The sequence below is a fragment of the Mustelus asterias genome, chromosome 8 (genome assembly GCF_964213995.1).
Source record: "Mustelus asterias chromosome 8, sMusAst1.hap1.1, whole genome shotgun sequence".
NCBI lineage: Eukaryota > Metazoa > Chordata > Chondrichthyes > Carcharhiniformes > Triakidae > Mustelus > Mustelus asterias.
The window spans coordinates 23,448,557-23,464,465 of NC_135808.1; the positions used below are offsets into that span (position 1 = coordinate 23,448,557).

Sequence of the window (15,909 nt, forward strand, 5' to 3'; positions counted from 1 at the left end):
TTAGAGAGGACCCAGCCTCAGACCAGGATCACAGGAGTGAGGGTCAGTGCTGAGCTGTCAGCTGAGGACAGGGCTGTGAGGCCCAGTGATTAGCGCTGCTGCCTCACAGCGCCAGGGATCCGGGTTCAATTCCAGCCCCGGGTCGCTGTGTATGTGGAGTTTGCACATTCTCCCCGTGCCTGCATGGGTTTCCTCTCGGTTCTCCGGTTCCTCTCGCAGTCCAAAGATGTGCAGGTTCGGTAGAGTGGCCATGCTAAATTGCCTGTTAGTGTCAGGGGGATTAGCAGGGTAAACACATGGGTCACGTGGATAGAGCCTGGGTGGGATTGTTGTTGGTGCAGCCTCGATGGGCTGAATGGCATCTTTCTTTCTGTACTGAATGGATTCTATATTTCTCTGATTCTCTGACAGCCTGAGGCCCAGGATACAGAGCGAGGGAAAGATATATTAATCTTCAATACATTATATACCATGGTGCTACCATTCGGGGACAGGAATTGGGATTACTGGGATTTTACTGTGCCACAGGCCCCATTGTCTCCTGAGATATTATCGTACGAATGGGCCCAGTTTATCCTGGGATATTACAATATGGCAGGACCCAGTGAATCCTGTGTTACAGGCGGTGGGGGGTTGTCAGTATAAACTGCCCTGATTTCCCCCCTCACGACTCGTCCACTAACAGTAAGTTTTTAAAAAAATTCTGAGCTCCCTCTTTATAAATGGTGGCATCTTTTCCCCAACCCATAAATTTGGAGTGTTCCTATTCTCTGTGAATAACTTGCACAGTAAACCTGAGGTAAGATGAAAATACACACATGAGAAAAGTTTCACAACATTGACCCCTCTGCACTCACACAGTGAACGGGGGATAAGGAGAAGGAAGAGGGTTCAGGGCCCGATCACAATAAAAAAAATGCGAGGGTTTTACATGTGTCCAGAATGAGCAGTCTAATGGAAGGTTTCTTTCAAGGGGAGGTTGATGGATTATAGGGTGGTCCACCTGCAGTGACTTTAACAAGGCCCACGATGTGGACCTCTTAGAATACTCGCTCCCAAATTAAGCCAGTAATGGATTGTCCAATCAGGGAGCCCTGTATGTGTACATAATGTGGAGTGTCAGCGTTACTCGCACTCTGGGTTTAAAGTTTGAAGTTTATTTATTAGTGTTACAAGGAGGCTTACATTAACACTGCAATGAAGTTACTGTGAAAATCTCCTGGTCACCACATTCCGGCACCTGTTCGGGTATCCTGAGGGAGAATTTAGCATTACTAATGCACCTAACCAGCACAACCTTTGGACTGTGGGAGGAAACCCACACAGACACGGGGAGAATGTGCAAACTCCACACAGACAGTGACCCAAGCGGTAATTGAACCCAGGTCCCTGGTGCTGTTAGGCAGCAGTGCTAACCACTGTGCCACCAGTATGAGGAAGTACCTGTCTGAGAGTTGCTTACTTTGTTGCTTACTCTTGCCTTTGACAAGGTACTGCATGGTAGGTTATTGCTTAAGGTTAAATCTCACGGGATCTGGTGTGAGGTATCTAAATGGATACAAAATTGGCTTCTTGACAGAAGCCAGAGTGTGGTTGTAGAGAATTGTTTTTCAAACTGGAGGCCTGTGACCAGCGGTGTGCCTCAGGGATCAGTGCTGTGTCCACTGTTATTTGTCACTTATATTAATGATTTGGATGAGAATAGAGGAGGCATGGTTAGTGAGTTTGCAGATGACATGAAGATTGGTGGCATAGTGGACAGTGAAGAAAGTTATCTCCAATTGCAACGGGATCTTGATCAATTGGGCCAGTGGGCTGACGAATGGCAGATGGAGTTTAATTTAGACAAATGCAAGGTGATGCATTTTGGTAGATTGAACCAGGGCAGGACTTACTCAGTTAATGGTAGGGCATTGGGGAGAGTTACAGAATAAAGAGATCTCGGGGTACATGTTCATAGCTCCTTGAAAGTGGAGTCACAGGTGGACAGAGTGGTGAAGGAGGCATTCGGCATGCTTGGTTTCATCGGTCAGAACATTGAATACAGGAGTTGGAATGTCTTGTTGAAGTTGTACAAGACATTGGTAAGGCCACACTTGGAATACTGTCTGCAATTCTGGTCACCCTATTATAGAAAGGATATTATTAAATTAGAAAGCGTGCAGAAAAGATTTACTAGGATGCTACTGGAACTTGATGGATTGAGTTATAAGGAGAGTTTGGATAGACTGGGATTTTTTTCTCTGGAGCGTCGGAGGCTGAGGGGTGATCTTATAGAGGTCTATAAAATAATGAGGGGCACAGATCAGCTCGATAGTCAATACCTTTTCCCAGAGGTCGGGGAGTCTAAAACTAGAGGGCATAGGTTTAAGGTGAGAGGGGAGAGATACAAAAGTGTCCAGAGAGGCAATTTTTTCTCACAGAGGGTGGTGAGTGTCTGGAACAAGCTGCCAGAGGTAGTATAGAGGCGGGTACAATTTTGTCTTTTAAAAAGCATTCAGATAGTTACATAGGTACGATGGGTATAGAGGGATATGGGCCAAATGCGGGCAATTGGGATTAGCTTCGGGGTTTAAAAAAAAAAATGGGCGGCATGGACAAGTTGGGCCGAAGGGCCTGTTTCCATGCTGTAAAGCTCTATGACTCTATGACGCTATGTTAATGAATCTAAATTTGGTGAAGGGACACCAGCCTTGTGGGAGTTATTTCAGAGACGAACATGATGGAACTTGTAAAATTTGGCCTAAGTTGGGGTCAGCCATTTTTCTGCATCATTCCTTTGTTTGGTAGACGAGACTCGTTCAACCCTGCTGTCGAGAACTGGGCCCAAGGTGTGGATCACATGCATTATTTTTTCGGGCAAATGACATTATGGCAGATGAAAAACAAAGGGTGCTGTGAATGCTGTGGTGCTTGAGCGTTTGCTGTCATTCGGAGTTAAACTTTCCCTGAGGCCCCAGATACTAAAACCTTTCAAGAATTGCCTGAGGTCGTTGGAGAATGCTACAACCCCAAGCCACCTCTAATTTTGAAACAGTATTGTTTATACTAAACAATCTGTTATGGGATTCGTAACTAGGTTAAGACAACTGGCGAAAGCATGTGAATTTATTTTAACTCTTAACAAGATGCTTAGAGACTGTCTGGTGTGCGGTATTAATAATGTGACTGTTCAAAAATGCCTATTAGCTGAAGCACAAGTGGACTTCAAACAGGTGCTACAGCAGGTTTTACCATTGGAAAATGCTGCATGTGGAGCATATGAGTTGCAAGCCATCCCGAAGTGGACACCCGCGCCAGTCCGACTGAGTTCAGGGACCACTATTTGAGAGCAGGCAATTACATAGCCTCCCTCAGGAAGTATCCAGATACACATAACTCCAGGTCTGCACAAAGCAAAGCCAAACTTCGACCAAACAGTCACAAGTCCTACCTGATAGCAACAGCAAAGGAGTCCTACAGGACTGAGATTTAGTAAAGCAACTTGTAGTCCGGTATCCAGGAGTGTTCACACCCTGGGAAGATCCACCTACATCTGATTTAGTGCAATTAAATTGCATATCGATGTCCAAATCAGATCAAATCAAGATTAACGTATGGTTAAGTGGACATCTGGTACTAATGGAAGTTGATATCGATGCGGCAGTATCAGTGTTCAGAGAATCAGCGTTCCATAAAATTCACTATGGACTCTAGCGCTTATTGTTACTGAAGACCTCAGCAAGATAGGGAACCTGTATCGGGGAACCTTTCTGAATTTTGAGTGGAACCCCTGACCCTGTCTCCTATGAAAGGCAGCTGGTTCAGTTACCAATGATTGTAGTGAGGGCATGGGGAAGCCTAATGGTGTGAAATTGGTTGCAAGAGATCCACCTTGGCTCAACATCTTCAGCCAGAGAATGGCTGCCTTAGTGAAGTCCTGCCGAAGTACGCTAAAGCTTTCCAGGAAGGTCTTGGGACTATCAAAGGAGCCAAGGCGACCTTACCTGTTGACGAGGAAGTGATTCCACAATTTTGCAAGGCCCGCCCAGCGCCATTTGACTTACGAGTAAAAGTTGAAGCAGAAATCCAAAGACTGGAACGTGAAGGGATCATCAAACCAGTCCAATTTGTGGAATGGGCAGCACCAGTCTTACCAATTTTGAAGCCAGGTGGATCATTCCATCTTTGCGGGGATCCGAAACAAACGGGAAACTGTTTCTTGCAGCTGGTTGGAAGGATGACTCTTGTTTGTGAAACTTGACATGAATCACGCTTACTTACAATTACAACTAGATGACGATTCCCAGAGATATTCAGCAATTCATACTCAGAAGGGCCCTGAGCGATCCACTTGTCTGCCATTTGGGGTATAGTCACCCTGTTCAACCTTCCAGCGAACGATGGAGAACATTTTGCAAAGCCTCCCTCAGGTTGCTATATATCTGGATGAAGTCCTCTTAACTGGTAAAAAAAAAGAAACACTTAAAGAACCTTGAGGAAGTTCTCAGTCAATTTTTCAAGGCAGGTGTACGCCTACGAAGGGAAAAAATGTGTAATCCAGGTTCCCCCAAGAGAAAGCTCCATCTCAATAGCAAAGGTACAAAGAAGAAAGAAGTTCCAGGCAGAAGAATCAACAGAGAAAGCCCAAATATTCCGGAAGACACAAAAACTTTGTTAATAAGTGGGAATTGTATTCACCTGAACAGCATTCCATTTGAATCATTTTATTCAGGTTGTTAATAGTTTAGTTAACTTGTTCACTGTTAATTCGATAAATAAGTTGTTCCTTGTTGATTTTTGAGAGTGTCAGGGAGTTATTTTGATTGAACCAGTAAAAGTTGCTGAAGAGCAGATTGTACCACTTCACACTCACTTTTACAGATTATGGCGAGTTGCTCCTCTTTGAGTGGTGAGGCCTTAGTTCTCAGAGGGGGGATCAACCTCGGCTTCATAACAATAACCTATTTGGGAAATTAAGCCCATTCGTGCCTCCATCCTGGCTCCATTACACCAACTACTAAAAAAAGATCAGCCTTGAGAGTCGTCTTCCAGTCAATCCTTGGCTTTCAATAAAGTAAAGCAACAACTTTCCTCTTTTAATGTACTGGCGCATTATGATCCCAGGAAAGAACTATTACTGACCTGCGACACATCCTTGTATGGCTTCATGACGGCTTTGGCACATAGGTGGCCAAACAGAGTGGAATTGCTTATGCTCCCAGGACCTTGACTATTGCAAAAAAGCCTATGTCGAAAAAGAAGGGTTGGCGGTGATATTAGGAGTGAAAAGGTTCCACCAGCGCCATTATGGGTAGAAATTTGTCATTAAGACACAGACCACAAGCCACTCCTCGGACTGTTTAAAGAGGACAAGGCAGTGTTGCCCATAACATCAGCCCAATCCAGCAGTGGGCTTTATTACTGACCGCCTACAATTACCAATTGGAACACTGTCCAGGAGGCCTTGAGCTGACTATCATTAGCAGATATCCGATCGGTGGTATCCCCAGTGGAAGAGTCTGTAATGACAATGATTTTTTTTGGAGACTTTCCCAGTGCCACTAAATAAGATTTGACCGTGGACTTAAAAAGGCCCAGTCTTTGCTAAATTTAAAACATTCATTTGTGGGACATGGATGTTGCTGACTGGCCAGCATTTATTGCCCACCCCTAGTTGTCCTTGTCCGGAGGGCATTTGAGAGTCAACCACATTGCTGTGGATCTGAAGTGACAAGTAGGCCAGACCAGGTAAGGACGGCAGATTTTTTTCCCTAAAGGACATTATTCAACCCAGATGATTTTTTTTTTGACAATTGACAGTGATAGTGCCGGGGTTTGTCAGAGGATACAACAGGATATCGATAGGTAGATTGGAGACTTGGGCACAAAAATGGGAGATGGAGTTTAATCTGGATTGATGTGAGGTGATGCATTTTGGAGGTTCAAATGTAGGTGTGAATTATACGTAAATAGCAGAACTCTTAGGTACATTAACATACAGAGGGATCTGGGTGTGCAGGTCCACAGTTACCTAAAAGTGACAACACAAGTGGCCAAGGTGATTAAGAAATCATTTGGCATGCTTGCCTTTATCAGCTGGGGCATTGAGTCCAAGAGTTGGGAAATCATGTTGCAGCCATATAAAACCTTGATTAGGCCGTATTTGGAGTATTTTGTGCTGTTCTGGACACCACCCTATCGGAAGCACGTAGAAGCTTTGGAGAGAGTGCAAGGAAGGTTCACCAGGAGTGACAGAAGGTGGGAAATGGTGTTCCGCAGTAATCAATGCTGGAATCACCGCTGTTCACACTTTACACTCACTTATTTGGACATTGGAATCGAAACACAATTTCTCAATTTGCTAAGGTCACCAAATTGGGACGAATTATTCGATATGCTACAAAATAATAGAACATTAATAAACTTGTAGAATGGGCAAATAATTGGTGAATGGAGTTCAGCACAGATAAACATGAGGTAGTTTTCTATTAGGGGTGAATAGAGAGGTCACTTATTACTTAGGAGGTGCCGGGCTGGATGGGGTTGAGGAACAAAGGGATTTCGGTTTACGTTAAACCAATCCGCAACAGGTTAGGCAAAGCCATGAACAAAATAAATGGAAAATCAGTCTTTATTTCTAGAGGGATAGAATTGTAAAGCACGGAAGTTATTGCTAAACTGTTATCAAATCATGATTAGACCACATTTACAGACTGTGTGCAGTTCCAGTCACCATTTTACAGAAGGGTTTTTACTCACAGGAGAGGACATAGAGAAGATTTACAGAGATGATTCAAGGAATGAGTGGGTGGACATCTCAGTGAAGGATTGACTGGCTGGGTCTCTGCTCTCAGGAAAACAGAGGGCTGAGGGTTGACCTAATCGAAGATTTAAAATTAGGAAAGGTTTTCATAGACTGGACACAGAAAGAGTGTTTCCTCTTGTGGGAAGAATGTAACTCGGGGTCATCAATACAAGATGGTCACCAAGAAACACAATAGGGAATTCAAGAGAAACTTATTCACTCAAAGAGTGATGTGAATGTGGAGCTCGCTGCCACAGGGAGTGCTTGAAGTGAACAGTATAGTTTAAGGGGAATGAATGAGGAGGAAATATGTAGTTAAGATGGTCAGTTTCGATGAGGGAAGATGGGAGGAGGATCAAATGGAGCATAAACACCAGCATCAACTAGATGGGCCAAATGGCCAGGTTCTGAGTCAGGTATTCTATGTTTTCTGATTGTCTCTCTCGCTCTCTAATTCACTCTCTCTCCATCATTCTCAGGTTCTCTCTCCTCTCTTCCTCTCACATTCTCTCTCTCTCTCTGATTCTCACTTTTCCCTCTCCCTGATTCACTCAGTCTCTCTGATTCTCTCTCTCTAACAGAACCAAAGTCTCGCTCCCAGGTTGCTGTTACTGTCGGGATTGTGGTCGGGGTCCTCATGCTCATCGCTCTCATCATTATGGCTGTCGTCATCTACAACAAGAAAGGTAGGAATTGGAGGGAAAAGAGCAGCTCCTTACTGGGGGGAGGGATTGTGGGAGAGTATTCCAGGGTGGGGGGGCTCAGGCTGTGGGTCTCAGGTTGGTGTGGGGGTCACAGAGTGGATGGAAGAGCCCAGGGTTGGGATAGGGAGGATAAGGGGCTCATGATAAAAGGGAAGAGTCTGAGAATTGTGGGAAGGGTCTCAGATTGAATGACGAGTTTAGGGTATCAGTGAGGGTCCCGGGTCAGTGCGGGAGTGAGGGTCTTCAGTCAGTGTGGGAGTGAGGGTCTTCAGTCAGTGCGAGAGTGAGGGTCCCCGGTCAGAGGGGAGTGAGGGTCCTGGGTCAGAGGGGGGAGTGAGGGTCCTAGGTCAGAGGCGGAGTGAGGGTCCCGGTGAAAGAGGGGGAAGTGAGGGTCCCAGGTCAGAAGAGGAATGAGGGTCCCGGGTCACAGGGGGAGTGAGGGTCCCGGTTCACTGTGGGAGTGAGGGTCCTGGTCAGGGTGAGAGTGAGGATTTCAGAATTGTGTTGTCGGGGCTCAGTACGAGCGAGAGTTCCAGCCTCTGTCTCTGATTTTCTCTCAGTCTCGTCACTCACTGAGCATTCCATGTTTTACAGGGAGAGGGAAGAGTGACTACAATCCTGCAAATAGTAAGCTGATCATCAAATATCGTCTCTGCGTAACTGTGTGAATCACCATTGATTCTGTGTCATATAGTGTGTGTGTGTCTTTCTCTCGCACTGCCTCTCTCTCTCTCTCTGCCTCTCTCTCTCTCTCTCTCTCTCTGCCTCTTTCTCTCTCTGCCTCTCTCTCTGCCTCTCTCTCTTTCTCTGCCTCTCTCTCTTTCTCTGCCTCTCTCTCTCTCTGCCTCTCTCTCTGCCTTTCTCTCTCTCTGCCTCTCTCTCTTTCTCTGCCTCTTTCTCTTGCTCTGCCTCTCTCTCTTTCTCTGCCTCTCTCTCTCTCTGCCTCTCTCTCTCTGCCTCTCTCTCTCTCTGCCTCTCTCTCTCTCTCTGCCACTCTCTCTCTCTCTGCCTCTCCCTCTCGCTCTCTGCCTCTCCCTCTCGGCCTCTCTCTCTCGCTCTCAGTCTGTCTGTATGACTCTTTCTCTGTATCTACCCGAACAGGCAGCTCGGGGATTTTCACAGTAATTTAATTGCAATGTTAATGTAAGCCTACTTGTGACACCAATAAATTAACTTATAATTATAAATTGCTTTCTCTTTCTCTCTTTTTCTCTCTCACTCTTTCTCTCACTCTCCTTTCTCTCACTCTCTCTCTCCATCTTTATCTCTCCATATCTCATGCACTGATTCTGTCTGATGACAAACAGTATTTTTAATGCCTCTCCTTCCTTTGACAGCTTCTGATAAAGGGGATTCCACAACCAGCTCCTCCACAGGTTCCTGAGATATGAATTCTGTTGATAAATATTGGGAGCTGATCCTTCTACCTGGGATATTCCCGCTGGATTTAGCTGTACAATCTGGTGGGTGGGCTGTGAGCTCAGTGTCTGTCTCTCGCTGTATCGTCACTAAAGAGCAGCTCATCCAATCCAACACTGAGCTTTGAGACTGGCCTTCTGGAGACGGCTGCTTCTGTACAGTCTGAGGGTGGAGACATTGTGGGTGTTGAGGTGTCGAGACACCCGGAAACATCTCACCCTGGACAGCCTCCGCTAAGCTGCTCAATTTCCTTAGGAAGTCGGAATTCCCAAGAGTTTTCCCTGAAGTTGGTCACTGAGCTGTGTCACTCCCACAGGATTTAACATTTAACGTTTTGTGATGGGTTTGATCGTTTTCTGGATGTTTGGGAAGCGGAGTGAATCTTAGGGGTTTAGCTGGTGTTTGGAGGTCTGATGGGTTTAGCTGGTGTTTGGGGCTCTGATGGGTTTAGCTGGAGTTTGGGGGTCTGATGGGTTTAGCTGGTGTTTGGGGCTCTGATGGGTTTAGCCGGTGTTTGGGGATCTGATGGGTTTAGCTGTGTTTGGGGCTCTGATGGGTTTAGCTGGTGTTTGGGGTCTGATAGGTTTTGCTGGTGTTTGGGAGTCTGACGTGTTTTGCTGGTGTTGGGGCTCTGATGGGTTCAGCTGGTGTTTGGGGGTCTGATGGATTTTGCTGGTTTTTGGGGCTCTGATGGGTTTTGCTGGTGTTTGGGGGTCTGATGGGATTAGCTGGTGTTTGGGGGTCTGATGGGATTAGCTGGTGTTTGGAGCTCTGATGGGTTTAGCTAGTGTTGTGTGGGTGGAAAGTTGAATTTAATAAAATTTATGTTTGACAGCAAGCTCATTCAGCCCATCATGTCCCTGCCTGTTAATGAAGAGCTCTCCAGCCTAATCTCACCTTCCTGTACTCGGTCTGCAGCTCTGTAGATCACAGCTCTTCAACTCGACATCCAAGAATTGATTCAATGTGGTGAGAGTTTCTGCCTCTACCATCCTTTCAGACAGAGAGTCCCGGGTCCCTCCCACCATCTGGGTGAAAAACCCTTTCCTCATTTCCCACTGATCATTCTAACAATTACTTTAAACCTGTGTCCTCTGGTTTTTGATCCTCTGCTAAGGTAAATGTGTCATCTCTATTTACCATGGCTCCTCATAATTATATCCACTCCAATTAAATCTCCCCTCGGCCTCCTCTATTCTACAGAATCCTATTCCAGCCTATCCGCTCTTTCCTCACAGTGAACATTCTCCAGTCCTGTCCACATTAAACAATCTCCTCTGCATTCTCTCCAACACAATCACATCTTTTGTGTAATGTGCTGACCAGACTGTCTGCAATGCTTCAGCTGTCGTCTATCTGGTGTTGTTTGCAGTTCCAGCAAAACTACTCTGTTCTGTGCCTTGGCTAATAAAGGAAGGCATGTAATATACCTTCTTAACTACATTATCAACCTGTCCTGACACCTTTCCCAATCTGTGGACACGCACTCCTGGGTCCCTCTGTTCCTCCACATTCGTCATTATCCTCCCATTTATTGGGGATTCCCTTTGTTTTGTTAATCCTCCTGAAATCCATCACCTCTCACTGCTCCGGATTGAATTCCATTTTCCACTGTTCTTCCCAACTGCCCAGACCATCTCCATCTTCCTGCAACCTGAAGCTTTCCTCCTCATTGTCACCCATACGGACAATTTTTCTAAATCTCTAAACTTCTTCATCATTCTCTCTCCATTTAAATCTAAATCATTCACCTGAACCACAAAACGCGAGGGAGTGAGAGCTGGGCCCCATGGATCCCCCACTGGTAACATCATTCCAGTCGCAATAAGCCCCTTAACCCTTTGCTTCCTGCCACTGAGCTAATTTGGGCTCTGATTTGTCATTGTCTCTTGGATCTCAATGTGTTTTTATATTTCTGACCAGCCTGCCATGTGGGACCTTGTCTAAAACATTAAAATCTATGTTGACCACATCCACCTCACTGTCCTCATCAACCCATCCTTCTCACCTCTTCCAAATTTTCAGTTAGTTTAGCCTGAGATAACTTTCCTTGATTAATCTGTGCGTTTCTAAATGAAGGTTTATGCTGTTCCTCACAATTGATTTCAATAATGTTCCCACCACCGAAGTTACACTAACTGGTGTATAATTACTCAGATTGCCCCTTCTTCCCTTTTCAATCCATGGTGTGATATTGACAGTCCTTTAATCTTCTTCCACACTCATGTAGCCCGGGAGGAATGATTCTGATGGTCAGAGCCTCTGCAATTTCCTCCCTTGTTTCTTTTAACCCGGTGATTCACCATCTTTCAAAGTTGTAAAATCCATTAATATGTAATCTCTTATGCAGTAATTCACACACTTCTTCCTTCATTGCAATGTCAGCATTGCTCCATGTTTCCCAAAGACAGGGGCAATGTATTTATTCACAACCTCACCACATTCCCCACCCTCTCACATGCACTTCTTATTGGGCGCCACAAGGCCTTACTCTTTCCTTATCCTTTTCTCTACATGTGCATCCTTGGAGGTTCTTTGTTTTTTCTTGGCAGCATTTTTATGCCTTTCTTTACTTTCCTGGTTTCCCTTTCAATTTCACCCCTACTCTCTCTGTACTCTTCCAGGTTTCTGCAGTATTAGGCATGAGGGGTCTGACGGATCTTGCTGCTGGTATTTGTGGGGGTCAAGTGGATCTGCTGGGTTTTGTTGGGGGGTGTTCCAGCTCTGCTGGGTTTGCCTCCCTCGATAGTGATGTATTTCTTTCTCATCCCCAGTGTTCTCCAGTGCCCCAGGGACACCAGTCCCCAAGATCAGCAGCAGGAGTGGATGAGAGAATCAGGAAGGATGTGATTTCATCAAGATGATAGCGACTGACTCATTTAGACACTACATATGTGACGCTGTGTAAATGGAACTGTGACGATGGTTTGTCAGGAATTACTCTATCTGGAGCTGCACTTCTTAAGCTATTCTGATCTGCACTTGAAAGGCTATTATGATCTGCCCTGTTTCTACAGACTCTCGGAATCTGTCTGGTTCACTCACTGCCAACTCAGTCACCTGTTACTGCAGTCTGTAACATTGCTGCAATTTCTACAATAAATGTGATTTAGTTTTTCACTTCCTGCTTCTGTAAAGTCTTCAGTACAAAACTATCAATGGGGTAGGGTAACACCACTGCAATGGGGAACATTTTAAGACTTTTAAGAACAATTTACCAAAAATGCACATCAAGAGGAATTAATAGCAATAAATTAGCAGTAAACACATATTTTAAAAGGGAAGATGGTGCTTGTCAAAGCTCCGAGTATTCGTTGAGATGGTAACAGACATGGTGATGGGAAAATGTGATAGATATACTTATATGGACTTTAGAAAAAAGTTACCACATGGGGGTTTATTAGTTAAGATTAAACGAATACTTTGCACATCTCTTCAGCTGGATCACAATGTTCTTTTCCCATTCCAGCCTCTCATTCCAGATTAAGACCTGGAAGATGCAGGAAGGTGACAACAAGTAACTTTCGTGGTCCTGTCCAGTTCCACCTCCCCAATCAGTAATTCCTGATTTTAATAACCCACCACACATCCAGGTGCGTGACACATGTCCATTACGTCCAGGTGGAGTTTGGGCTGTCGGCGGTGTAGAGGTATTGTCAGTGGACTAGGAATCCAGAGACACAGGAGAAAGCTCTGGGAACCTGGATTTGAATCCCACCAAGGCAGAGGGTGGAATTTGAACTCAATTAAAGAATAAAATCTGGAATTAAAAGTCGAATGATGACTATGAAGCCATTGTTGATTGCTGTAAAAACCTATCTTGTTTCATGTTCTTTAGGGAAGGAAATCTGCGGTCTCTATCTGGTCTGGCCTACAGACCCACAGCAATGTGGTTGACCATTAAATGTCTTCTGAAATTACCCAGCAGGATCAAGGTGGAGGCCGTGCAATGTTCATGTTCCCAATTCTTCTGCATAACTGTAGCCTTGCCCAGACAGCCCACTGTATTGTTTATTTCTTAATATTCAGTGAAAGGAGCTAAGATGTATTTTAATTCTCCTTTAATGTTTTAAAGTATTAATTCATATTATTGAATTGATGAATTCCAATTTTGTCTGCCCTTTCATGTTTCTCGAAATTAGTGCTATGGGACGGCAAGGTGGCACAGTGAATGGCACTGCTGCCTCACAGCACCAGGGACCCGGCTTCTTTTTCCGGCTTGGATCATTGTGCAGAGTCTGTATGTTCTCCCTGTGAGTGCATGGGTTTCCTCCGGCTATCCGGTTTTCTTCCCACAGTCTGAAAGACAAGCTGGTAAAGTGTATTGGTCATGCTAAATTCTCCCTCAGTGTACCCTAACAGGCGCCAGAGTGTGGCGACCAGGGGGTTTTCATAGTAACTTCATTGCAGTGTAAATGTAAGCCTATTTGTGACACTAATAAACAAACTTAAACGTAATTGGTTAGTGTGTTGACGTCAAGATCTCCCATTCCCAAGCACTCTCGGGAAATAATAAACATCTTTGAAATATCAGAGCCTTTGTACCAAATCGGTGTCTGCAAATGTTTCCAAATTCTTGTCGCTGCTGGAAAAATTGTTACACTTTTCAGTACTGAACGCAATTGTCACCTGCGCGTGTGTGTGTTTCTAAAACCAACACAAAAGGCTCATCCTGCTCGGAGCTGAATGGGTTAATTCTAAATTAAAACACATTTGGTGAAGGAATTCACTGTCACCGCGATTTCAAAAAGTGACTGGGTTACAATGTTCTCAGAGTAATGGCGGTTTCAGCAGAACAAAGATATTTCTTCAAGTCTTGTGGATTCACCATTTCAAACTGGATACTTCCGAATAAAAACCTTGGAGCAAAATGGATTCGAAGATAAAGTCCCAAATGTTCTCCAGGGTGATTTTTTAATGGAGATTTTAAACACAAGAATAATCCATCAACAATCACCTTAAATTCCGCTCCTCAATTCAAAATTTCACCGTCGAAATTTAAGAAACGACTCTACTCTGACAGATGTGAATTTGTATCTGGATTAGAAATCCCACATGTTTCACCAGCTTCAACAGAGTTTCATTGTAGCCAGTAACAACCTCCCAGTTTCAAAACTTTTAACTGTTCTCCCCCTTTAGACCTAACTATTTTCAGGAAAACATCAGAGTTGGAGCCGGTCTGAAGGAACAGCAACACAGAGCATTCACACAGCCTTTCCTCATTCACTAACAGGACGTTTACACACTCACATCTGTACACACAATTCTTTCTCACATCACTTCAAGTTTCACTCTGGATCTTTTCAACATTAAAAACGTGTCTTTTAAAAGGGGATAAAATAAATTCCATCACATCTTTTTTCACTAATGTCTGTTGTTGAAATTAAGGGAAAATCGCGTTTCACAAATAACAGAAAAGGAAACATTGAAGATTGTTACATTGAAACAACAGAGGGCGGAGTTTCCAACAGAGTGTGTTTCAATTCCAAAACTTCTACACATTTTTTCAACGTAAAAAGTAAAACTTGTTTTATTTTCTCAATTCTGGGGACACAATCTGAATTTCCTTTCACTCACTCTAATTTCTATTTCACTTGAATTTTCCTGTTTAATTTTTCCCACCCGGAAGCCGAGGATCCGCTTCAGTCACTGTTTTGATTTAAAACTTATTTTAACTTTCTCTCTTTCCGACAACAGTCAATCCCGCAGCTCATTTTCCATCATCTCAATGGCATTGCCCCAGGTCTGTCTCCCCGCGGTTACAATCCGGACAACAGCATCAAACTGCCTCAGTTCACGCAGAATTTTCCAACTTCAACACGGACTTCACAGAACATCAACAACCACGCCCGCGCCTTCCCCCCGTCTCTCTTTATTGGTTGTCTCAACACAACTCAATCCGACAGTGCAGAAGGAGGCCATTCGGCCCATCGTCTGCACCACTTGCATCAACCCTCCGAAAGAGCATCTTGCATAAGAGGTGAGTTACTGGGGTTGGTGGCACAACGCCAGGGACCCTGCTTCGATTCCTTGTTTTGGTCACTGTTTGCACGGAGTCTGCATGTTCTCCTCGTATCTGCATGAGATTCTTCCGGGAGCTCCGGACGTGCTGGTTGGATGCACTGGCCATGCTATATTTCTCCCTCAGTGTACTCGAACAGACACTGGAGTGTGGCAACTGGAGGACTTTCACAGTAACGTCATTACAGTATTAATATAACCCTATGTGTGATAGTAAAACATAAACTTAAAATTTAAACTATCCACAAAATTCCCAGCCTCTAACCCACTGTTGCAGCTACAGTGTTTATATGGCTGGTTCAGTTCAATTTCTGGTCACTGGTAATCCCCAGGATGTTCATAATCAGTCCTCAATGGTTTTCCACATATACTTCAAATAGGACCCCTGGTTCTGGACTCCCCTGCCATCGGGAACATCCTTCCGCATCTAGCCTGTCTCTTCCTGTTAGAATTTTATAGGTTTTGATGAGATCCTCCTCATTCTTCTAAACTCCAGCGAACACAATCCTAACTGAGTCAATCTCTCCTCATTTCCACCGAGCTTTGTCGCTGCTGTAAATTTAGATACATTACACTTGGCCTCTTGGTCTGAGTCACGAATAAAGATTGTAAATGGCTGATTGTCCCAGCACTGATCCTAGTGTTGGCGAACTTGAAAATAGCCCATTTATGACAAATCAATGTTTCTTGTCCATTAACCAATCCTCTGTTCTTGCAACAATATTAACCCCAACTCCTGAGCACTGACAAAGGACAAACAGATCAATTCAGTCTGCAGAGATGTGCTTTAGAGGATCGGCTCTTCACAATAAAGTATAAAGTTTGATAGCATGTAAAAACTTATTCCCTCGGGTTTAGAATGTTGAGGGGTGATCTGATCCATATGTTTATAATGTTAAAATGATTCAGCAGTGTGAAATCCACATCCAGTCTCTGCACAAAAAAATGTGAACAATTGGAGCTTTCAAATGTAAGAGT

The 15,909-nt window shown here is 44.4% G+C and overlaps 2 protein-coding genes across 2 annotated transcripts in view; one reads left to right on the plus strand and one right to left on the minus strand.

Moving 5' to 3' along the window:
• Positions 1-15,909, minus strand: part of LOC144496924 (class I histocompatibility antigen, F10 alpha chain-like) — a 329,140-nt gene that overhangs the window by 76,594 nt on the left and 236,637 nt on the right. The window lies entirely within an intron of this gene.
• The window catches only part of LOC144497684 (class I histocompatibility antigen, F10 alpha chain-like), a 52,797-nt gene that overhangs the window by 7,838 nt on the left and 29,050 nt on the right, over positions 1-15,909 (plus strand). Inside the window, 1 exon segment of the mRNA XM_078219126.1 lies at positions 7,369-7,473. Coding sequence (XP_078075252.1) covers positions 7,369-7,473 — 105 coding nt within the window.